The 25,165-nt window shown below is 33.9% G+C and overlaps 2 protein-coding genes across 4 annotated transcripts in view; one reads left to right on the top strand and one right to left on the bottom strand.

Annotated features, from left to right (window-relative positions):
* The first annotated feature begins 258 nt into the window (after positions 1-258).
* LOC102808210 (DNA polymerase subunit gamma-2, mitochondrial-like) lies at positions 259-24,174 on the top strand. The gene is made up of 12 exons (XM_006814708.3): positions 259-388; positions 7,264-7,582; positions 16,115-16,243; positions 17,036-17,082; positions 17,686-17,809; positions 18,703-18,808; positions 20,708-20,881; positions 21,063-21,203; positions 21,870-21,947; positions 22,529-22,620; positions 22,958-23,054; positions 23,603-24,174. Exons 2-12 carry the CDS (start codon positions 7,416-7,418, stop codon positions 23,660-23,662), a joined length of 1,215 nt encoding a protein of 404 aa, XP_006814771.2. The 5' UTR covers positions 259-388; positions 7,264-7,415; the 3' UTR covers positions 23,663-24,174.
* The window catches only part of LOC102808087 (cilia- and flagella-associated protein 337-like), a 57,850-nt gene continuing 56,785 nt past the window's right edge, over positions 24,101-25,165 (bottom strand). For all 3 annotated transcript variants that reach the window (XM_085502051.1, XM_085502052.1, XM_085502053.1), the window contains one exon: positions 24,101-24,834. In XM_085502051.1, the coding sequence (XP_085358177.1) occupies positions 24,655-24,834 (180 nt within the window). In that variant the 3' untranslated portion in view covers positions 24,101-24,654. The remainder of the gene's footprint in view (positions 24,835-25,165) is intronic.

The raw sequence follows: 25,165 nt of genomic DNA, 5'->3' as shown, positions 1-25,165 counted from the left end.
CAAAACTCGCAGAAAACGGTACTTTGGGATGATTGTTGAGATTCCCCTGAACAGTGTAACAAGATTAGCCCTATGTGTGTAACATATATAAATTTGGTTGTTCGGGATTACTTCAAAGTTGAGTTTGTGTTGTTTTCTCGAATTTTCACCGGCTCGACCGGCGTTCCACAGCAGCGCGCACAGAGCCCATAGAAATGCATGGTACAGTGGTGCGCGTCCTAGCAACGTGGAACGTCTGTGACGTCGCTCCGCCCCCGAGGATAGACGGACTGTGCGAGAGTGCTTGGACCCTCCTTGTTAAATAGCTCCCTCTTGTGGCGTAGCGAGGTAGGTCATCAAATAGCTGATGGATACAAACGCGCTATTTCTGAATCATCAATAAGAGAAGGTAAGACATTTGATGTTTCTCAACCCGTATGTTGGCTGAGACCCGTATGTTGGCTGAGAATCTCGGGCACAGAGCTCTTGTGTCATTACTGTTGATCACAGAGTCAAGCCATGTGTATATCGTGAGGTCAGCTCTTCGCCTTCACATCACCATGGAAGCTCTTTTTACCTTCCATGACATCACATTAGTGAATGCACCATGGCTGCGTGCCCTTGTTATTGAGCAATGGTTTAAACACTGTGGCTTTTTGTAGTAGCGTGCTTGGCACAGATCTAGAAGCAGTACCTACACACGAATTGGTGACGTCATAAAATACATGACCTTCAATCGGGGTCGTTTCCTCGGTATATACGAATTGGTATATACAAATTACAATAAAGATACTTAAGACATTACACATAAGGTAAAACAAATCACGTGACAATATAATGATAATAACGGTAATAAATCCTAGCTTAACAGTTGAAGAGAACGCTCATATAGTCAGTCGGGTGACGCCGAGGGTCACGAACTGTGTTGCAAAATGGCCGTGTGGTTGAAACTGGGTCATGGCGTGACGGGTGAGGAAGACATCATTAAACACTCAAAATCACAATAAAACGGGGAAGTGGTTGCATATTACGGCGTAGCTAACATGGGAAATAAAAAAACGCCCAATACAAACGACATGGGTTCGAATCACACTAGATACACACTCACCAGAACCGAAGCAATCAGAAACCAGCAATCGTTTTGGCTTTTCCGTTCAACTCATCGGAACACTAGAGTAGTTAGAAAAATGAACACCACTTAACGACCAACGTCGTGGCGTGGTACACAAGCGTGCCATCAAAATAAAACAAAATTAGCTTGAAAAGACAGTGGGTTCGAGTCCCGCTCAGAGCTACCGTAAAAACGTAAATCAAATAAACTGAAATCTCTCAAACCGTAAACAAGTAAACAAAGAACGTCGCAAAAAATAATAAACCTCACAAAACTGCACCATACAAAACTGAATGAATAAATAATAAAATAACTAACGTCTTAAACTGGACGACGCGCAATTTGTTCAACAGTTTCCAGATTGTGACAAGAGATAAACAAGACCCAAGTCAAGGTAAGTTTTGTTAAAGTGTCGATGGCGTTCCCTATATTACGAAAACAATTCAGGCAACAGACGAATATCTTCTGTGGTGTTGTTGAATTTATACCGTGTCTGCGGAATTGTTGATTGAGGGTTCGAAGCCAGCAGTTAACGTTTTGTTAGAAAGTTTCACAATTAAATCAAATATCCAATGATACCAGTATATTTATTTCATTATTTTAACAACTTGCAATGGTGGAAGTTGGTCAAACACGAGTTCTTACACCTAAATAAGTATCAAATATTTGTCGACACATTTATTCTCTCAACCTTGTAGAGGTGGAAATTAATTAAACAACAGGTATTTACTCACAAATATAATGGTCAATATTTGTCCATACATTCATTCTGTCAATTTAAGAACTTGTAATTGTTGGAATTAATCAAATGAGAGTTGTCTACACCAAAATAAGTTTCAAATACTTGTCCATACATTTATTCTCTCAATTTAACAACTTGTAATGGTGTAAAATAATTAAACGAGAGTTGTCTACACCAAAATAAGTCTAAAATATTTGTCCGCACATTTATTCTCTCAATTTAACAACTTGTAATGGTGTAAAATAATTAAACGAGAGCTGTCTACACCAAAATAAGTCTAAAATATTTGTCCGCACATTTATTCTCTCAATTTAACAACTTGTAATGGTGTAAAATAATTAAACGAGAGCTGTCTACACCAAAATAAGTCTAAAATATTTGTCCGCACATTTATTCTCTCAATTTAACAACTTGTAATTGTGGGAATTAATCAAACGAGAGCTGTCTACACCAAAATAAGTCTAAAATATTTGTCCGCACACTTATTCTCTCAATTTAACAACTTGTAATGTGTAAAATAATTAAACGAGAGCTGTCTACACCAAAATAAGTCTAAAATATTTGTCCGCACACTTATTCTCTCAATTTAACAACTTGTAATGGTGTAAAATAATTAAACGAGAGCTGTCTACACCAAAATAAGTCTAAAATATTTGTCCATACATTTATTCTCTCAATTTAACAACTTGGAATGGTGTAAAATAATTAAACGAGAGCTGTCTACACCAAAATAAGTCTAAAATATTTGTCCATACATTTATTCTCTCAATTTAACAACTTGGAATGGTGTAAAATAATTAAACGAGAGCTGTCTACACCAAAATAAGTCTAAAATATTTGTCCGCACATTTATTCTCTCAATTTAACAACATGTAATTGTGGGAATTAATCAAACGAGAGATGTCTACACAAAAATAAGTCTAAAATATTTGTCGACACATTTATTCTCTCAACCTTGTAGAGGTGGAAATTAATTAAACAACAGGTATTTACTCACAAATATAATGGTCAATATTTGTCCATACATTCATTCTGTCAATTTAAGAACTTGTAATTGTTGGAATTAATCAAATGAGAGTTGTCTACACCAAAATAAGTTTCAAATACTTGTCCATACATTTATTCTCTCAATTTAACAACTTGTAATGGTGTAAAATTATTAAATGAGAGTTGTCTACACCAAAATCAGTCTAAAATATTTGTCCACACATTTATTCTCTCAATTTAACAATTTGTAATTTGTGGAAGTAAATTAAATGCGACTTTTCTACACCAAAATAAGTCTAAAATATTTGTCCACACATTTAGTCTCTCAATTTAACAACTTGTAATTGTGGGAATTAATCAAACGCGAGTTGTTTACACCAAAATAAGTCTCAAATATTAGTCCATACATTTATCCTCTCAATTTAACAACTTGTAATGGTGTAAAATAATTAATCGAGAGTTGTCTACACCAAAATAAGTCTAAAATATTTGTCCGCACACTTATTCTCTCAATTTAACAACTTGTAATGGTGTAAAATAATTAAACGAGAGCTGTCTACACCAAAATAAGTCTAAAATATTTGTCCATACATTTATTCTCTCAATTTAACCACTTGTTAATAGTGGAAATTACTTAAACGCGACTTGTTTAATCAGTTGACATCAATGCAACTTACCCGCAGACAGTGCACAACAGAGTATCATTGTTGAGCAATTATAAACAGGAACGTGTCTTGGCATTAGGGTAAGGGTCGGGTCAGGTATGGGCAACGGAATTATTAACAGGAACGTGTCTTGGCATTAGGGTTAGGGTCGGGTCAGGTATGGGCAACGCAAATGGCAAACACCCAATTGGCAAGATGTACACTAACGGGTTATGGCATGCATATAGTTTACACAAGTAAAAACACAAAATTGGCAATTTTTTGGACAATTGTAACTCAATAATAGAAATATGTTGTATTTCTGTATATATACACACTATATAGTCTTATCAAATGCAAATACATCCAGTCAATCCATTGTGGTCTTGTGGGTCAGTTCTCTACATAGTGACCAGGAGGACCTGGGTTCAATTCCCTTGCCTGCCCATCTTTTTTTCGCAAACACCATTTGGCAATAAAGCTAAATATGACAACAAATTATTTAATTTGCATGACTACCCACTTAGCTCAGTTGATTTGTACTATGTCAGCAATGTGAGCGATCGCTGGTTCGAATCCAGTATGTTTAGTTAGATTTTTGAATGCTAGTGAAGACAGTGTCCTATGAATAGGACTTAAATCCTAACTCCTGTGTGAAGACACTCGTGGTACAGTGGACAAGACAGTGCGCTGGGAACTCAAAGATCGCAAGTTCGAATCACGGATTGGACACTCCTACAAAAGACATGAAAGACGTTAAAATCATAAACAGCGGATTCAAAAACTCAAGTCAGGAAAACAGAACACAAGAATACTACCCCACGTGGAAGCCAGCCGAAGTCGTCCAAGAACGAACACAGTCGAAGAACGAACACAGTTGACGGCTGTAGGTCACGTGCAACAACAGACACGAGGAGCATGGCTGCTCTCCAAATGGGTCCCTTCTTTTGTATTGACCCCCTAAGGATTGCTAATCCCCCTTTCTAACTCTTCCCCCAAAAATAATATATCGCCCCTTTTAAAATGTAATGACCCACAAATTAATGAATATTCATGAGCACAGAAACTGCTACGTCATGAATAAATTAGCATAATTTTAAAAAAATTTGCATAAAATGTAGGTACTCCTTCTGGAGCTCTGCCGCGTGCTTTTCTTCAAATCAAATCAGGAGACATTAGTGTTACAGTGTTAATTTCACTAATTTGATGCTTTGAGCAATTTCATTGGGTTTTAAGTTCACGAACATACCAGGGAAATAATGAGTTATATTGGTATTTTACATGTTCACGTAGATTTAATTTAGTAGATTTTTCTTATTGGCGAAAAATAGTGAACAATTTGTGTTTACAGTATACAAAGTTTTCATCAACAGAATGCGCATTGCAATAAAGATAGTTCACACTTTTATGTTGTATGCAACAAAGTCATTTTTATGGCCATTTAGATAACAATTACTTATACAGTGTACTGACAATAACTCATTAATAAAACAAAGTTGGAGTCCAGCAAGGTTGCAATATTTGTCCCACTTTGTTCAATATCTTCTTGAATGACCTTCAAGACTACTTTAATAATTAATACACGTGACTCACCAATACACCACCTTTCTTTATATACAACAATATGGCGCCTTCAAGTAAATATTGAAAACATATGTTATTATTTTTAATAAATCAAAGAGGATTCTAAATAATAAAACATTTTTTTTTGAAGGAAAGATAATTAATATTGTCAATAAAATCAATTATCTTGGCCTAATTATTAGTGCAAAAGGCAGATTTAAAGAAGGTGTACACAAACTGAAAAGACAAAAACAATGTTTTTTCTGAAAGCAAATTTAATCGCAACAATAACATGAACATTACGGTACACTTATAACACCAGTTATTACCTATGGCAGTGATGTTTGGGGCTTATGAATGTACTGTTAAATTGGCTTCTCTAAATTTACAGCAAAAATGACAATCTATGGTCAACTGGGGAGATGCCAAGTTGAAGTTCGCAATTAATTAAATAGATTCAGTAACTCATCAAATACACTATTGGAGGATGCCTGCATTGTTGGATTGAAACTGACAGACATAGACAGATTGGAGTTAAATCTAGAACATGTATGTATACAAAACAAAGTTGAAGATGAAAAATAATTTGTTATAAATTTCTCAGTATACAAGGCTGATAGACTACACTTATTCAACAAAGTAGAAATTCATATTAATAATTTTGATACCGTTTGTGAGAGTGATAAATTTATTTCCATTATGAGCAACAAACACATGTCACTTCCCATAGCTCAGTTCATTAGAACCAGTTTTAATGCCAGGCAGTAACTATGTTTTGTTTGGAGCTTTGTGTTTTTGTTGTTGTTTTTTCTTTATTTGTTTTGTATCTTCTTCAGGAGATAATTTGAGTTAATAAATATTATTATCATTATTAAAACTGGAAAACAGGTTTATGAGTCTGTCTCTCCAAATTTTGACTGAGTGACCACACTCTCAATATTGAAGTGTGGCACCACAAACAAATCCCTCTGAATGAAAGAATCTGTGTCATGTAATCAAAACCAGGTGGGAGATGAAACCTATTTTCTTATCAAGTGCAATAAATACCAGGATCTCAGAAAAGATATATTCAGCATTGCCAATGCACACATTCACAATTTCAATAATAAATCACCAGTGGTGCAGTTTACTGAATTAATTTCTGATACGAACTGCTTGTTTGCATCAGTGTAGCAAAATGTATCAAAACTGGATTGAAAATCTAGCAAGGTATTAAAACCAAGGCATTTTCCTTCGTTTTGTGTGTATGCATGTGTGTTTGTCTTGGTGTTTCTGTATTGTGGTTTTATTTCTTATTCTTCATTTTACATTTTCTATACCGGTAGTTGTTGTGATCTTTTCCATCTCATACGAGTGATGTGTGAGTTTGAAAAAATATTGTTAAAAAGGATAATATTTGTGCCAATTTTGAAAACCACTAGCAGCTGTAACTGCAAATATGCATCCACCAAAATGTCATGAATAATTAGCATAATAAATAAGACTAGCCTATGACGTAACTTGTATCAACCAGCTTCATGAACAAGTGATAACCTGTATTAGAACCTGCAGCTTCTATTAAAATGGTACAATGCAACAGAAGGGATGCGTTTTCTATTAGAGCATCTATACTTATTAGAAATGGTGAATGTTTGGTTCTCAATTGTTCAAAAATAATGGGTGTGACTTATATTAGGGATGCAGCTTCTAATACAGATTTTACGGTATTAGTAAGTACATGTATCTCTTTTTCACTAGAACTGCAAGGGATTTGTAGTCTGGTAACTTGCCTATTATTTTGTTTCTATGGTTCCTTGGGTTACCTTCTCAACACAATAACATTTGGCTTATTAATCATGAAAATTTATTCGCAAGTCACAAGGCATAGGGCAATGTAAATGTTTTAGATTTTAAATGTACAGCAATTTATATGAAACTGTTGTCAGGGAAATACAAATCTCTGCTATTGTGCCACAATGTAACAAAGTCTAAATTGCATTGCTGATAGACAACAGTTAGAAGGAAAATAACACGCAAACTGAAATCCAAAAACCAAAAATCCAAATGTATAACTTTAATACATTTGTAATTCCAATTTGCATAGAGAGATGACACTATCAATGACCTTAGTGTATTATGGATAAAAATAAAACATAAGGTGATTCATATCTAGAACATATAATGTTTTACTTACATGCATGTTACGTGAATATTACATTGTTGCTATGGTGATGTATGATGTCTGAATCTTTCCACAGTCTTACTGAGAATGTGATGCTGGGGAAAAAGGCAAAGGTATTATGGAAATATTATTGTTATTGAAATTCAGAATCCAGTCTTCATGCAGAGACGACTTATGATTACAAGTAATTTTGGAGTTAAATTGACATGCCGGCTTTGATTCAGCAATATGTCAACACCTCAACAAACTGTTGGATTATTGGAGAAGTTGAAATGCCTGTGTGCCTGCCATGGATTTGTGTATTCCACTGCTGATATACCTGGTAGAGTTCTACCTGGAAGCTATGTGTATGGGCCGCTTGGTACAGAGTTAAGAAGAAATCTTAAGACAGAATGGTAAGAAAAATAATATAATTACTACAGTATAAATATTGTAGTGTGTTGATAAAACTGTGATAGGAGTGGCTATCTTTTTGATACACTGTAATAGGAGTGGCTATCTTTTTGATACACTGTAATAGGAGTGGGTATCTTTTTGATACACTGTAATAGGAGTGGCTATCTTTTTGATACACTATATAATAGGAGTGGATATCTTTTTGATACACTGTATAATAGGAGTGGCTATCTTTTTGATACACTGTATAATAGGAGTGGCTATCTTTTTGATACACTGTAATAGGAGTGGCTATCTTTTTGATACACTGTAATAGGAGTGGCTATCTTTTTGATACACTGTATAATAGGAGTGGCTATCTTTTTGATACACTGTAATAGGAGTGGCTATCTTTTTGATACACTGTAATAGGAGTGGCTATCTTTTTGATACACTGTATAATAGGAGTGGCTATCTTTTTGATACACTGTAATAGGAGTGGATATCTTTTTGATACACTGTGATAGGAGTGGATATCTTTTTGATACACTGTAATAGGAGTGCCTATCTTTTTGATACACTGTAATAGGAGTGCCTATCTTTTTGATACACTGTAATAGGAGTGCCTATCTTTTTGATACACTGTAATAGGAGTGCCTATCTTTTTGATACACTGTAATAGGAGTGGCTATCTTTTTGATACACTGTAATAGGAGTGACTATCTTTTTGATACACTGTGATAGGAGTGGCTATCTTTTTGATACACTGTAATAGGAGTGGCTATCTTTTTGATACTGTAATAGGAGTGGCTATCTTTTTGATACACTGTAATAGGAGTGGCTATCTTTTTGATACACTGTAATAGGAGTGGCTATCTTTTTGATACTGTAATAGGAGTGGCTATCTTTTTGATACACTGTAATAGGAGTGGATATCTTTTTGATACACTGTGATAGGAGTGGATATCTTTTTGATACACTGTAATAGGAGTGCCTATCTTTTTGATACACTGTAATAGGAGTGCCTATCTTTTTGATACACTGTAATAGGAGTGCCTATCTTTTTGATACACTGTAATAGGAGTGCCTATCTTTTTGATACACTGTAATAGGAGTGCCTATCTTTTTGATACACTGTAATAGGAGTGCCTATCTTTTTGATACACTAATAGGAGTGACTATCTTTTTGATACACTGTGATAGGAGTGGCTATCTTTTTGATACACTGTAATAGGAGTGGCTATCTTTTTGATACTGTAATAGGAGTGGCTATCTTTTTGATACACTGTAATAGGAGTGGATATCTTTTTGATACACTGTAATAGGAGTGGCTATCTTTTTGATACACTGTAATAGGAGTGGCTATCTTTTTGATACACTGTAATAGGAGTGGCTATCTTTTTGATACACTGTAATAGGAGTGGCTATCTTTTTGATACTGTAATAGGAGTGGCTATCTTTTTGATACACTAATAGGAGTGGCTATCTTTTTGATACACTGTAATAGGAGTGGCTATCTTTTTGATACACTGTAATAGGAGTGGCTATCTTTTTGATACACTGTATAATAGGAGTGGCTATCTTTTTGATACACTGTATAATAGGAGTGGCTATCTTTTTGATACACTGTAATATGAGTGGCTATCTTTTGATACACTGTAATAGGAGTGGCTATCTTTTTGATACACTGTATAATAGGAGTGGCTATCTTTTTGATACACTGTAATAGGAGTGACTATCTTTTTGATACACTGTAATAGGAGTGGCTATCTTTTTGATACACTAATAGGAGTGGATATCTTTTTGATACACTGTAATAGGAGTGGCTATCTTTTTGATACACTGTAATAGGAGTGACTATCTTTTTGATACACTGTGATAGGAGTGGCTATCTTTTTGATACACTGTAATAGGAGTGGCTATCTTTTTGATACTGTAATAGGAGTGGCTATCTTTTTGATACACTGTAATAGGAGTGGCTATCTTTTTGATACACTGTAATAGGAGTGGCTATCTTTTTGATACTGTAATAGGAGTGGCTATCTTTTTGATACACTGTAATAGGAGTGCCTATCTTTTTGATACACTGTAATAGGAGTGCCTATCTTTTTGATACACTGTAATAGGAGTGCCTATCTTTTTGATACACTGTAATAGGAGTGGCTATCTTTTTGATACACTAATAGGAGTGACTATCTTTTTGATACACTGTGATAGGAGTGGCTATCTTTTTGATACACTGTAATAGGAGTGGCTATCTTTTTGATACTGTAATAGGAGTGGCTATCTTTTTGATACACTGTAATAGGAGTGGCTATCTTTTTGATACACTGTAATAGGAGTGGCTATCTTTTTGATACACTGTAATAGGAGTGGCTATCTTTTTGATACTGTAATAGGAGTGGCTATCTTTTTGATACACTGTAATAGGAGTGGCTATCTTTTTGATACACTGTAATAGGAGTGGCTATCTTTTTGATACTGTAATAGGAGTGGCTATCTTTTTGATATACTGTAATAGGAGTGGCTATCTTTTTGATACACTAATAGGAGTGGCTATCTTTTTGATACACTGTAATAGGAGTGGCTATCTTTTTGATACACTGTAATAGGAGTGGCTATCTTTTTGATACACTGTATAATAGGAGTGGCTATCTTTTTGATACACTGTATAATAGGAGTGGCTATCTTTTTGATACACTGTATAATAGGAGTGGCTATCTTTTTGATACACTGTAATATGAGTGGCTATCTTTTGATACACTGTAATAGGAGTGGCTATCTTTTTGATACACTGTATAATAGGAGTGGCTATCTTTTTGATACACTGTAATAGGAGTGCCTATCTTTTTGATACACTGTAATAGGAGTGCCTATCTTTTTGATACACTGTAATAGGAGTGCCTATCTTTTTGATACACTGTAATAGGAGTGCCTATCTTTTTGATACACTGTAATAGGAGTGCCTATCTTTTTGATACACTAATAGGAGTGACTATCTTTTTGATACACTGTGATAGGAGTGGCTATCTTTTTGATACACTGTAATAGGAGTGGCTATCTTTTTGATACTGTAATAGGAGTGGCTATCTTTTTGATACACTGTAATAGGAGTGGATATCTTTTTGATACACTGTAATAGGAGTGGCTATCTTTTTGATACACTGTAATAGGAGTGGCTATCTTTTTGATACACTGTAATAGGAGTGGCTATCTTTTTGATACACTGTAATAGGAGTGGCTATCTTTTTGATACTGTAATAGGAGTGGCTATCTTTTTGATACACTAATAGGAGTGGCTATCTTTTTGATACACTGTAATAGGAGTGGCTATCTTTTTGATACACTGTAATAGGAGTGGCTATCTTTTTGATACACTGTATAATAGGAGTGGCTATCTTTTTGATACACTGTATAATAGGAGTGGCTATCTTTTTGATACACTGTAATATGAGTGGCTATCTTTTGATACACTGTAATAGGAGTGGCTATCTTTTTGATACACTGTATAATAGGAGTGGCTATCTTTTTGATACACTGTAATAGGAGTGACTATCTTTTTGATACACTGTAATAGGAGTGGCTATCTTTTTGATACACTAATAGGAGTGGATATCTTTTTGATACACTGTAATAGGAGTGGCTATCTTTTTGATACACTGTAATAGGAGTGACTATCTTTTTGATACACTGTGATAGGAGTGGCTATCTTTTTGATACACTGTAATAGGAGTGGCTATCTTTTTGATACTGTAATAGGAGTGGCTATCTTTTTGATACACTGTAATAGGAGTGGCTATCTTTTTGATACACTGTAATAGGAGTGGCTATCTTTTTGATACTGTAATAGGAGTGGCTATCTTTTTGATACACTGTAATAGGAGTGCCTATCTTTTTGATACACTGTAATAGGAGTGCCTATCTTTTTGATACACTGTAATAGGAGTGCCTATCTTTTTGATACACTGTAATAGGAGTGGCTATCTTTTTGATACACTAATAGGAGTGACTATCTTTTTGATACACTGTGATAGGAGTGGCTATCTTTTTGATACACTGTAATAGGAGTGGCTATCTTTTTGATACTGTAATAGGAGTGGCTATCTTTTTGATACACTGTAATAGGAGTGGCTATCTTTTTGATACACTGTAATAGGAGTGGCTATCTTTTTGATACTGTAATAGGAGTGGCTATCTTTTTGATATACTGTAATAGGAGTGGCTATCTTTTTGATACACTAATAGGAGTGGCTATCTTTTTGATACACTGTAATAGGAGTGGCTATCTTTTTGATACACTGTAATAGGAGTGGCTATCTTTTTGATACACTGTATAATAGGAGTGGCTATCTTTTTGATACACTGTATAATAGGAGTGGCTATCTTTTTGATACACTGTAATATGAGTGGCTATCTTTTGATACACTGTAATAGGAGTGGCTATCTTTTTGATACACTGTATAATAGGAGTGGCTATCTTTTTGATACACTGTAATAGGAGTGGCTATCTTTTTGATACACTATAATAGGAGTGGCTATCTTTTTGATACACTGTAATAGGAGTGGCTATCTTTTTGATACACTGTAATACGAGTGGCTGTCTTTTTGATACACTGTAATAGGAGTGGCTATCTTTTTGATACACTGTAATAGGAGTGGCTATCTTTTTGATACACTGTAATAGGAGTGGCTATCTTTTTGATACACTGTATAATAGGAGTGGCTATCTTTTTGATACACTGTATAATAGGAGTGGCTATCTTTTTGATACACTGTAATATGAGTGGCTATCTTTTGATACACTGTAATAGGAGTGGATATCTTTTTGATACACTGTAATAGGAGTGGCTATCTTTTTGATACACTGTAATAGGAGTGGCTATCTTTTTGATACACTAATAGGAGTGCCTATCTTTTTGATACACTGTAATAGGAGTGCCTATCTTTTTGATACACTGTAATAGGAGTGCCTATCTTTTTGATACACTAATAGGAGTGACTATCTTTTTGATACACTGTGATAGGAGTGGCTATCTTTTTGATACACTGTAATAGGAGTGGCTATCTTTTTGATACTGTAATAGGAGTGGCTATCTTTTTGATACACTGTAATAGGAGTGGATATCTTTTTGATACACTGTAATAGGAGTGGCTATCTTTTTGATACACTGTAATAGGAGTGGCTATCTTTTTGATACACTGTAATAGGAGTGGCTATCTTTTTGATACACTGTAATAGGAGTGGCTATCTTTTTGATACTGTAATAGGAGTGGCTATCTTTTTGATACACTAATAGGAGTGGCTATCTTTTTGATACACTGTAATAGGAGTGGCTATCTTTTTGATACACTGTAATAGGAGTGGCTATCTTTTTGATACACTGTATAATAGGAGTGGCTATCTTTTTGATACACTGTATAATAGGAGTGGCTATCTTTTTGATACACTGTAATATGAGTGGCTATCTTTTGATACACTGTAATAGGAGTGGCTATCTTTTTGATACACTGTATAATAGGAGTGGCTATCTTTTTGATACACTGTAATAGGAGTGACTATCTTTTTGATACACTGTAATAGGAGTGGCTATCTTTTTGATACACTAATAGGAGTGGATATCTTTTTGATACACTGTAATAGGAGTGGCTATCTTTTTGATACACTGTAATAGGAGTGACTATCTTTTTGATACACTGTGATAGGAGTGGCTATCTTTTTGATACACTGTAATAGGAGTGGCTATCTTTTTGATACTGTAATAGGAGTGGCTATCTTTTTGATACACTGTAATAGGAGTGGCTATCTTTTTGATACACTGTAATAGGAGTGGCTATCTTTTTGATACTGTAATAGGAGTGGCTATCTTTTTGATACACTGTAATAGGAGTGCCTATCTTTTTGATACACTGTAATAGGAGTGCCTATCTTTTTGATACACTGTAATAGGAGTGCCTATCTTTTTGATACACTGTAATAGGAGTGGCTATCTTTTTGATACACTAATAGGAGTGACTATCTTTTTGATACACTGTGATAGGAGTGGCTATCTTTTTGATACACTGTAATAGGAGTGGCTATCTTTTTGATACTGTAATAGGAGTGGCTATCTTTTTGATACACTGTAATAGGAGTGGCTATCTTTTTGATACACTGTAATAGGAGTGGCTATCTTTTTGATACTGTAATAGGAGTGGCTATCTTTTTGATATACTGTAATAGGAGTGGCTATCTTTTTGATACACTAATAGGAGTGGCTATCTTTTTGATACACTGTAATAGGAGTGGCTATCTTTTTGATACACTGTAATAGGAGTGGCTATCTTTTTGATACACTGTATAATAGGAGTGGCTATCTTTTTGATACACTGTATAATAGGAGTGGCTATCTTTTTGATACACTGTAATATGAGTGGCTATCTTTTGATACACTGTAATAGGAGTGGCTATCTTTTTGATACACTGTATAATAGGAGTGGCTATCTTTTTGATACACTGTAATAGGAGTGGCTATCTTTTTGATACACTATAATAGGAGTGGCTATCTTTTTGATACACTGTAATAGGAGTGGCTATCTTTTTGATACACTGTAATACGAGTGGCTGTCTTTTTGATACACTGTAATAGGAGTGGCTATCTTTTTGATACACTGTAATAGGAGTGGCTATCTTTTTGATACACTGTAATAGGAGTGGCTATCTTTTTGATACACTGTATAATAGGAGTGGCTATCTTTTTGATACACTGTATAATAGGAGTGGCTATCTTTTTGATACACTGTAATATGAGTGGCTATCTTTTGATACACTGTAATAGGAGTGGATATCTTTTTGATACACTGATAGGAGTGGATATCTTTTTGATACACTGTAATAGGAGTGCCTATCTTTTTGATACACTGTAATAGGAGTGCCTATCTTTTTGATACACTGTAATAGGAGTGCCTATCTTTTTGATACACTGTAATAGGAGTGCCTATCTTTTTGATACACTGTAATAGGAGTGGCTATCTTTTTGATACACTGTAATAGGAGTGACTATCTTTTTGATACACTGTGATAGGAGTGGCTATCTTTTTGATACACTGTAATAGGAGTGGCTATCTTTTTGATACTGTAATAGGAGTGGCTATCTTTTTGATACACTGTAATAGGAGTGGCTATCTTTTTGATACACTGTAATAGGAGTGGCTATCTTTTTGATACTGTAATAGGAGTGGCTATCTTTTTGATACACTGTAATAGGAGTGGCTATCTTTTTGATACACTGTAATAGGAGTGGCTATCTTTTTGATACTGTAATAGGAGTGGCTATCTTTTTGATACACTAATAGGAGTGGCTATCTTTTTGATACACTGTAATAGGAGTGGCTATCTTTTTGATACACTGTAATAGGAGTGGCTATCTTTTTGATACACTGTATAATAGGAGTGGCTATCTTTTTGATACACTGTATAATAGGAGTGGCTATCTTTTTGATACACTGTAATATGAGTGGCTATCTTTTGATACACTGTAATAGGAGTGGCTATCTTTTTGACACACTGTATAATAGGAGTGGCTATCTTTTTGATACACTGTAATAGGAGTGGCTATCTTTTTGATACACTATAATAGGAGTGGCTATCTTTTTGATACACTGTAATAGGAGTGGCTATCTTTTTGATACACTGTAATACGAGTGGCTATCTTTTTGATACACTGTAATAGGAGTGGCTATCTTTTTGATACACTGTAATAGGAGTGGCTATCTTTTTGATACACTGTAATAGGAGTGGCTATCTTTTTGATACACTGTATAATAGGAGTGGCTATCTTTTTGATACACTGTATAATAGGAGTGGCTATCTTTTTGATACACTGTAATATGAGTGGCTATCTTTTGATACACTGTAATAGGAGTGGCTATCTTTTTGATACACTGTAATAGGAGTGGCTATCTTTTTGATACACTGTATAATAGGAGTGGCTATCTTTTTGATACACTGTAATAGGAGTGACTATCTTTTTGATACACTGTAATAGGAGTGGCTATCTTTTTGATACACTAATAGGAGTGGATATCTTTTTGATACACTGTAATAGGAGTGGCTATCTTTTTGATACACTGTAATAGGAGTGGCTATCTTTTTGATACACTGTAATAGGAGTGGCTATCTTTTTGATACACTGTAATAGGAGTGGATATCTTTTTGATACACTGTAATAGGAGTGGATATCTTTTTGATACACTGTAATAGGAGTGGCTATCTTTTTGATACACTGTGATAGGCGTGGCTATCTGTTTGATACACCATTGAAGTACAGATTCAATTCAGAGTTAGATATGTCATTTATCAGAATTAAGATTTTAGAAATGTGCATATACTAAGAGAAACTCAGTTACTGAAAAACATTGCATTCATTAAAAATATCTAGTGTGAGGTGGAAAGGGCGCACCATGTGATGGCGTATGGTGATATCCTAGATGAGTGGTGCAGTATATGGATGATCACACTATGTATGGTGATATCTTAGTTGGAAATTGTAATATTTCACTGTTTTGTAATTCAGGTGGCGTAGTGTAGTGACATCGCATGGAATCATATTTGGAGTACACAGTCCACAGGTACTCTTCAGTGATGAATGTGAAAATAATGCCATGAAAATTATGGATCCGTTTTCTGATACAGGTCATGATGGGTGAGTGGTATGCAAAGGTACATTTGTACTATTTAAGGGTATATTTCAGTTCAAACCTACATATGAATTTGAACCATATTTGTGTTTTATTATATTTATTATCTTTTGACCACAGATAATGTATCTAAATATCTTATTTAGTGTCAAATAAAATATACTATGCTATACTATTTATATTGTACAAGGGTATAATTATACTAATCAAGGGTATATCTATACTAATCAAGAGTATATCTATACTAATCAAGGGTATATCTATACTAATCAAGGGTATATCTATACTAATCAAGGGTATATCTATACTAATCAAGTGTATATTTATACTAATCAAGGGTATATTTATACTATTCAAGGGTATATCTATACTAATCAAGGGTATATCTATACTAATCAAGGGTATATCTATACTAATCAAGGGTATATCTATACTAATCAAGGGTATATCTATACTAATCAAGGGTATATTTATACTAATCAAGGGTATATTTATACTAATCAAGGGTATATCTATACTAATCAAGGGTATATTTATACTAATCAAGGGTATATCTATACTAATCAGGGGTATATTTATACTAATCAAGGGTATATCTATACTAATCAAGGGTATATCTATACTAATCAAGGGTATATATTTATACTAATCAAGGGTATATATTTATACTACCGGGTAATACTATTTTTCTGTGTTTGGTGAATCTGTTTGTATTCAACATTTCTAGTTGACATTTAATTATGTTGTAATAAATGTGATGTAAACTATAAATATTATACATATTTGATTATTTCTAGAAACTCTCAACAGCAGAATGTATATTTACAGCCATCATGTGAAAAAGGTAAAGTTTAGTTAACATGTTGTTATTTACAAGAATGGTAGCATTCAGTTAAATGGGTCATGAACATAAGGAGAGGTGTGTTATTGGGTCTCCCTTATCGACAAATTGTAATGCCTGTAATTACCTGATGTTAAGACTTGTGAGAGAATGAATTACTGTAAAAAACATGTTGAAAAATTGACATGCAATTTTAGCAAATTGTGATAAAATGACGTAATAGCGAAATGTTGATTTAGCGAATCTCTCTTGTCATTGATGATTTCCTGTTTTCACAATACTTTTCTGTCGCGTGCCAAAACAAATGGGCAGTTATCACCTCCATAAAAACAAAGAAAAAGTGTAATTAAGAAGCGCCACAGATTTTTATAATCCAGATTACTGTACACAAATCCCCAAGCCTTGGCCATTTTGAATTTATAATAAAGTCATTAGCGGCATCTTGAATTAGCGAATCACTTCTCTCGCTAAATTTGCTAAAAAGACATGCTCGCGAAAAAAAATGTTTTACAGTAATCTCATAGTAAGCATACAATGAACATTTTAAAACTTGATTCCTATCCATCTGACCATGTGCTGACTTTATTAACTGTCTTGTCTCTCTAGGTATACTGTATAACTACCCTGCAGTTTTGAAGTTACTGAATCAAAAACTTCCATTCGGTCTCGCTGAAATTGCTCGCTGCTTCAGGAAGAATATACATGACAATTCGGACAAATTTTTATTCAAGTTAGTGTTCTATGGTACATACTACTGACCAAATGTGTATATGTATATGGTTGCGCGGATGAAAGGAAAATTTTAGTGTTTTTTGGCAATAATACTTTGCTATACAAACTCAATGGTGCTTATTGACATTTTTTTATTGAATTTATTTGTTTTTATTGACATGAATTTTGAAGGTTAGGTGAACTTTTTAAATGTTTGTTTAGAACACTAATCATTAGAACTCTTAATAAAGGGTGTAGTAATAATGATGTTGTTATTAATTAACTTTAATGTGATGTTTGTACTCCATGTATTAATACTACGGGTAAATAACTAACAAATGCACCCTTTGTATGGAAATAAACAAGCAACCTCTCGCCTGAGATAGCTCCACTGTTAGCAATGCACATTTCAATTAAAGAACTGAAGATATCATTAAAAAATGAACAAATCTTAAAGAGGTCCACATGTATAACATCAAAGCAATTGGACTTGTGGTTTTTAACAAGAAGTCAAAAATATCACTTTTCACCAAAACGACAAAAATATTCATCAAAATTAGAGAATTGAAGATATCATCACGAAATGAACAAATCTGAGGGAGGTCTACATGTAGTACCTATATGTAATATCAAAGCCTTTGGACTTGCGGTTTTCAACAAGAAGTCAAAAATATCACTTTTCTCCAAAAATAACAAAAATATTCATCAAAATTAGAGATTTGTATCAAAGAAATAACAGTTGTAGTTTTCAAGAAGAAGTTGAAAAACTAAAAAGTTGACACGGACGACGGTGGACAATCACTCATATGGTAAACTTCGCTCGACTAAGTCGACAGCGGAGCTAAAAGGTGATTTTTCAAAATATAAGTGTAATTTATATAAATGTCTCCTTTTACATGTACTCTTTGTCAGTTTACCTGAATTTACCCAGATGTCTATGCAGTTCTACTCACCGCCAAGCGTGGCAACAAAATGGATGAATGTATGGCAGCGTGAAAGAATTATATGGTGGAGAAAGGTAACACGGAGTGCCGTAATAATATTAGGTTATCACGAGGATACCTCAAAGTATGCACGAAGACAGTATAACGGAAGTATCAACCGATGCACAGTGGAGATCGATGCGATGGCATACTGTCTGATTGCATACTTTGTGGTATCCTCGTAATAACCTTACGGTATTAAATGTATTATACATCTTTTCCTTCCAAGAATACATCATGGGAATGTCAAAATCCAAAAAGTTTAGAACAGAATCAGCGAACTTCTTTGTGTGGAGTCCGGTCAAACCCTGGTGGCAGCCATGTTTGTTTTTATTATTAGAGGACGCTTATGCGCGTAATCATTTCATATTTGGAATTCACATTTCCTTATATGGTAGGATGAAAATACCCCTTAAAATACCGCAAAATTACTGCACGCTGTAATTTATGGCTTTACGGTGACAGATGTATAATAATATGATTATATTGATATTTATGATAATTGATTCTAATCTCTGATATCAGTTTGGATTGAGTAGTGCACACGTATGACATTTCTCCTAAGAAATATAATCCTTGCAGATTAAAATTTACTTACTAATTTGCATAATATTTGCATAATTATTGAAAATAGAAATTGTAATGATTAACATTCTCATTAAAACACAAGTCAAATAATTATTCTCTTCAAGTAAAGATGCAGATTTGTGGGCACTTGGGAGTGAAAAATATTTTTGCTTTTTATTATCCAAACATTCTTGGCTATAGACTGTTAAAATTTTGTAGAATTGTGAATAGTGGAACATACTGTGGAATACTTTATTTTTGCTGGAATTAATTTTCGCTGAAAAGGCTTTTTGGGCGTTTTGTATGGAATTTATTTTCACTGATTTCTGATGAGTTTAATGTGAAATATAGGAAAAAAAGTATATTCGCTGGATTTTATTTTCACGGAATCATCCCTTCAGCGAAAATAGCGAAAATAAATTCCAAGCGAAAATAAAGTATTCTACAGTACTCAAAAAACGATTTTAAAATATAGATGACAGGTGCACACATTCTCTCTTTTGAATGCTTAGCAAGATTTAGCAAGGCTGTTCATAAATAATAAAAAAGAAACATGGTGAAAAAAAGAAATAACAGGATTTCCATATTATGCACTATATTTAACTTTTAACAAAACGATAATGCATTTAAATTGTAACTGTTACAGCCATTTTCATTATGAGCATTAGCAAACTTCTTACTGAGTGAATTGGTATGCAAATTAGCAATTATCTCAGCTTCTTTTTAGTGCACATCCCAGAACTTTAAAAAAAAATAGCTCCTAGACGCTTTGACCTTTTGTTTTGAAATTTTTACAAATGATTGACAATGTGTTTATCTTCAAAACGCCGTTGGGGCATTGTTTTTGGTTGAACAGTGTTACAACAATCGTACAGACAACTAGCCTGGATGTTAATTTATGCATAAACTTGAAGTAGTGAAATTTGAGCTACTGCCCTGCAAAATTGAAAACTGGTAGACAGTTTTCAAGACGGCACTTTCTTCATAGTAAACAGATGTACCCATAAACCAATTTTGACAGGAAACAGAAGCATGGTTTAGAAGCTAATTTTTTTTAAATCACTTTTGACCAAAAAAGCACATTTTTGTGCATATTTCAAACTACATGTACATTGTCCATAAAAAAAAAAATACTAACAAAATTTTAAAATTCATACAATAAGCTGTAAAATATAAAGTTTTGTGGACAAGGGAGGTCATCTTGGTTTCCTAATTAACTATTTAAAATACCTGTCAGGTAAACTGCATCTCTACCTTAAAAAGCTCTTAAAAAGTTTTTAGTAATTTATCAATTTGTTACATGTTATTATGAACTTATTCAATTGAAGAAAAGAAACATCACATTATTATTATTTTATTTCTAACAGTTTGCTGGTTATCCTTCCAAGTTTCACCTAACTGACATTAAAATGACAGAGACACAACAGACAGTCGATATACAGTATGAATTCCCATGGGGAGTGGATACAGTAGAAAGAATCACAAATAGGGGTGATGTTGATTTAGTGGAACTGGAGAGACAGAGTGGAATAAATATGCAGGTATGCAGTAAGGTGGAAAGGGGCTGTCGGCCATTTTGTCAGGATCTTTCTTTGAACAATACAGATATTAATCTTGGATAATAACTATATTTAAAACCTCATGTTGAATAGAATAAGTTTAAACGTGATTTACTGAATGGAAAATATATCATCTGTGATGTTGTTACTCTTTCTCTCATAGGGAAGATATGGGAGGAAGGTTGTAACACCGGTAGTCATAGAAACCACTGCTGGACTAGATCGAGGAATGTTAGCATATCTCTTGGATGCGTATCAAGAAAAAGAGAGATCAGATACAAGGGGCAAACTAAAGGAACGAAAGGTTATTAATAAGTGTCACTATCTTATCTGTGTATAACGTATCAATGTGTCATTCATCGATATATGGGTTACATGTCACTGGTCAATGTGTCACATATTCATGTTTCACTCAGTGTAATGTGTCACTTGTCATTGTATCAATGTGACACAGAAATGTCATTTCTCAATATGTGTCACTTTTCATATGACGTGTATTCATGTGTCACATATTCATGTTTCACATGTGTCACGTGTCACTTCTCAATGTGACATGTATTCCTGTGTCACATATTCTTATCATGTATTCATTCATGTGTCAATTCTCAATGTGACATGTATTCATGTGTCAATTCTCAATGTGACATGTATTCATGTGTCATATATTCTTCTCATGTATTTATTCGTGTCTATTCTCAATGTGACATGTTTTCATGTGACATGTATTCCTGTGTCACATATTCTTGTCATGTATTCATTCATGTGTCATTTCTCAATGTGACATTTATTCCTGTGTCACATATTCTTGTCATGTATTTATTTGTGTCTATTCTCAATGTGACATGTATTCACTTGTCACTTCTCAATGTGACATGTATTTATGTGTCACTTATTCTTATGTCATTTTCAATGTGACATGCATTCCTATGTCACATATTCTTGTCACGTATTCATAATTTGACATTTGTAGATTTTGCGGTTACACATGAAGATTACACCTATCAAAGTTGTGGTTCATCCTATTAAGAACACCAGAGAACTAAGAGAGGTGAGATACCATATGTACACTGTCATGTCTATGGACAACCACTCGGACATCAATCTGATTATTGTAGATATTTGATGGGGTGGTTGTAAGTTCATTTACCTATTTTTTTTATTTTAAATTAATTTTTTTTATAATCGTTTGTTGCATGGAGTATTTTTTTGTACTTCAATCAACTGTAAATGTATATAGCATTAATAGTAAATTTATTGCATCCTTAGAAATACTTTCTATTGGTTGATAGCAATAAAATGTTAGTAATAAAATCAATACATAAATAAACTGTCAGTTATTGCTATTTCTGATATTTTGTATAAATATTCAAATTAAACTCATAATTTATTTAAATACCACTTTTTAATTCTTCTGGAATATTGATATTGCTAAATAACTTTTCGCTTTCTGTTTGGTACCCAAGACATTCCATGAAAAATTGTCTTCATTTTCAATTTTGTTTTGACAACATTGCTTTACAGATTCTGATTTCAAGCAACACAGCTATATTGCGGCATTTCGTGGCACACTTTAGTAAAGTCACAAAACAATCAATATCACTCATTTACATAATTACTGTTTTTTTTCAGATTTCTGAGCATCTTGCCAAAGAATTGCGTCTGTCTGGTGTAAACACGCTCTATGTGTGTGATGCAATGACCTTGGACCAACATCTTGTCAGGTAATTAATAAGTCTTACCACTGAGGGCGCTCTCAATCCCACAATGAACATAGCATACATGTAATTGTTTGTCAAAGATTTCATGGCAATTTAAGTATCTTCTCTGCCTTTTAATATGGCTAGGTTTTCAAAGAAATCTTGACACATGCACATGTAATTATTATAAATTTGGTATACTGTCAGGTATAATATTCATAGTTGAAAAATACTGTGTGCTCCTGCCAGTGAAATATGTACATGCATGTTTCCTTTATCTCATATGTTTGATATACATGTAGTTGGACTGAGGGTTTAATGTCAAAATTTCAGTCTGCAAATATTTTTTTTTCCTTGATAGGTTTGATGAGATGGGTGTGCCATTTACTGTAATAATCAATGAAGGCACTTTAAAGACTGGTGTGATTGGCATGAGAAGTAGAGATACTGCACTAAGGGTAGGAATCTGTTAGCTCTTGCTATCTGCAAAAACTGTCCTCAAAAAATGAGTTTTCACAAATTATATATTCTTTTACATTGTCATAGTTTGTTTATTTATTTGACCAAGATAAGCATCAATCAGGATTGGTTATCTTCCCCAGGGCCCTCTATTAGTAGTATAAAGTATGAAACGCATTAAAATTTATCAGCGCTTAATTATTTGGCGATCAGAAGTTGTTGCAAGTACGGTATATTATGAAATGCAGTACATAAAAAAAAATACAACAATAGTGTTCACTGTTGTGGTGGGATCAACTTGGTGCATGTTATACACATCTCTGTGTTGGCAACTGATCTTTCCTATGAGGTGCTAAAAGCCCTTTTTGAATGAAATTATTTGTTGTGCATAATTGCTAATTTTATAACAGTCAGTCATTGTTGATCATTTTCTAGCAGCAGCAGGCTGGCTTACCACACCTTAGCGTAACAAATCAATTGACTACACAGGTAAAAGCTTTGCCCAGATAAGTGCACTCCTTGATTAATAGTGGTTCATTCATTACAGGAACAAATGCACATCACAGAAGTCAAAACATTATTACTGGAACACCTGAAGAAAGAATGAGTTAGCATGTGATCACTACCCATTTGGAAGTATACATTGAATGTTGTGAATACTACTCAATCAGTAATATATCACTGTAAACCACTTTTACCGGTAATTATGCGAGTCCGGGGCACGTACGACATTCACATTTAACCATTTTTCCTGCATTACCAATTACCAATTTTGTAATTTATGTCAGAAAATCAAACCTGGTGATATAATGAGCTGAAATTCAGCTGTATCTTTCATGACAACTATATTTTAAGGCATCATTTATCATAAAGAAAGTGTTGCACCGAAGGGCCATTACATTTTGCAATATATCTATAATCACAGGTACAAGCATTAAAAATTAAAATGGTTCGACTGTCCATTTCAAGTTTAGTCTGCTTTATCTTGTATTTTCTTGCATCCAGGAATACTTGTCCTACTTTCTATTCAACACACAACCACTAGTTGTTTAGATACATTGTCAGTATTTATTTACATTATACATGGCTTAGATAAAAAATAAAATAAATTCAAAACTATTTGGCATTTCTGGAAAAGTTATTTCACAGCTATAAATACAGAGTAATGATTTGGGTCTGTACAAATTTACAAGTGACAGGCATATATATCATTGTTCAGCTACATTAATAAACTACCAGTGTAAGATTCTAGCAGTATTATGTACTGCAATGGCGCCCTCATGAGGTTTTATTGATATATACATATATATACAAATAAGTTTCAACAAAATGGCAATAATTTAGTAAAATTTACATGAGCTTTTACAGCGTTATAAAAATACAAGGGTTATGATCGTGCTTGCAGAAATATTTATTGAGCATTTACCTAATTTTAAATTTTTTTTTTTCTAGTTCCTTGATTTTGATAAGTCGGCATAGCATACATAATGAGACATTGCTTGCATATTAATATGAATATTAGAAAAAAAATTATGCATTGGTTGCACAATTTGTGGGAAATGACCACATAAACATTTCAGTGAGACAAAGCGTGCATCGCTACCTGGAACCAGGAATTGTGGGTAATAATAAATAGGGTTCCTTCTTCTCCTCTGGAGTTCCTGGTGGTGGCGTCAATGCAAACTCGTTTAATTCAGATTCAGTCGTGATTGTCAATCCCCTGCTCACCATTCTAGGTGTCATCGGCAGGTTGTATGGAAAACGAACTTCTTCAGTTTGCTGAGAACAAAAATACAGAGCATAAATTTATCACAACAATTGTTGATGTTCCACAAATCTACAAAATGTATTCTCTATCAGTTCTTGAAAATCTAAAACATACAAGCACTGGTTGAATGTATATTTGCAATAGGGTTCCATATATAATACTTATGCATTTTTTTAGGTCACATGACCATACAATCAGTCTCTTCATCTGCAATATGTGTAAATGCTGGATAATCAAATTGTCTAAGACTGAAGACCAGCTTTCAAATAAAAAAATGACATTGTATGTATAATAACCAAATCCATGCGACATGTATTCAGTGTCTTCCACTAATATGTATAA

Source organism: Saccoglossus kowalevskii, chromosome 8 (genome assembly GCF_978046115.1).
Source record: "Saccoglossus kowalevskii chromosome 8, keSacKowa6.1, whole genome shotgun sequence".
Taxonomy (NCBI): domain Eukaryota; kingdom Metazoa; phylum Hemichordata; class Enteropneusta; family Harrimaniidae; genus Saccoglossus; species Saccoglossus kowalevskii.
The sequence above is the reverse complement of the archived record's forward strand: the minus strand, read 5'-3'. Positions and strand labels throughout refer to the sequence as shown.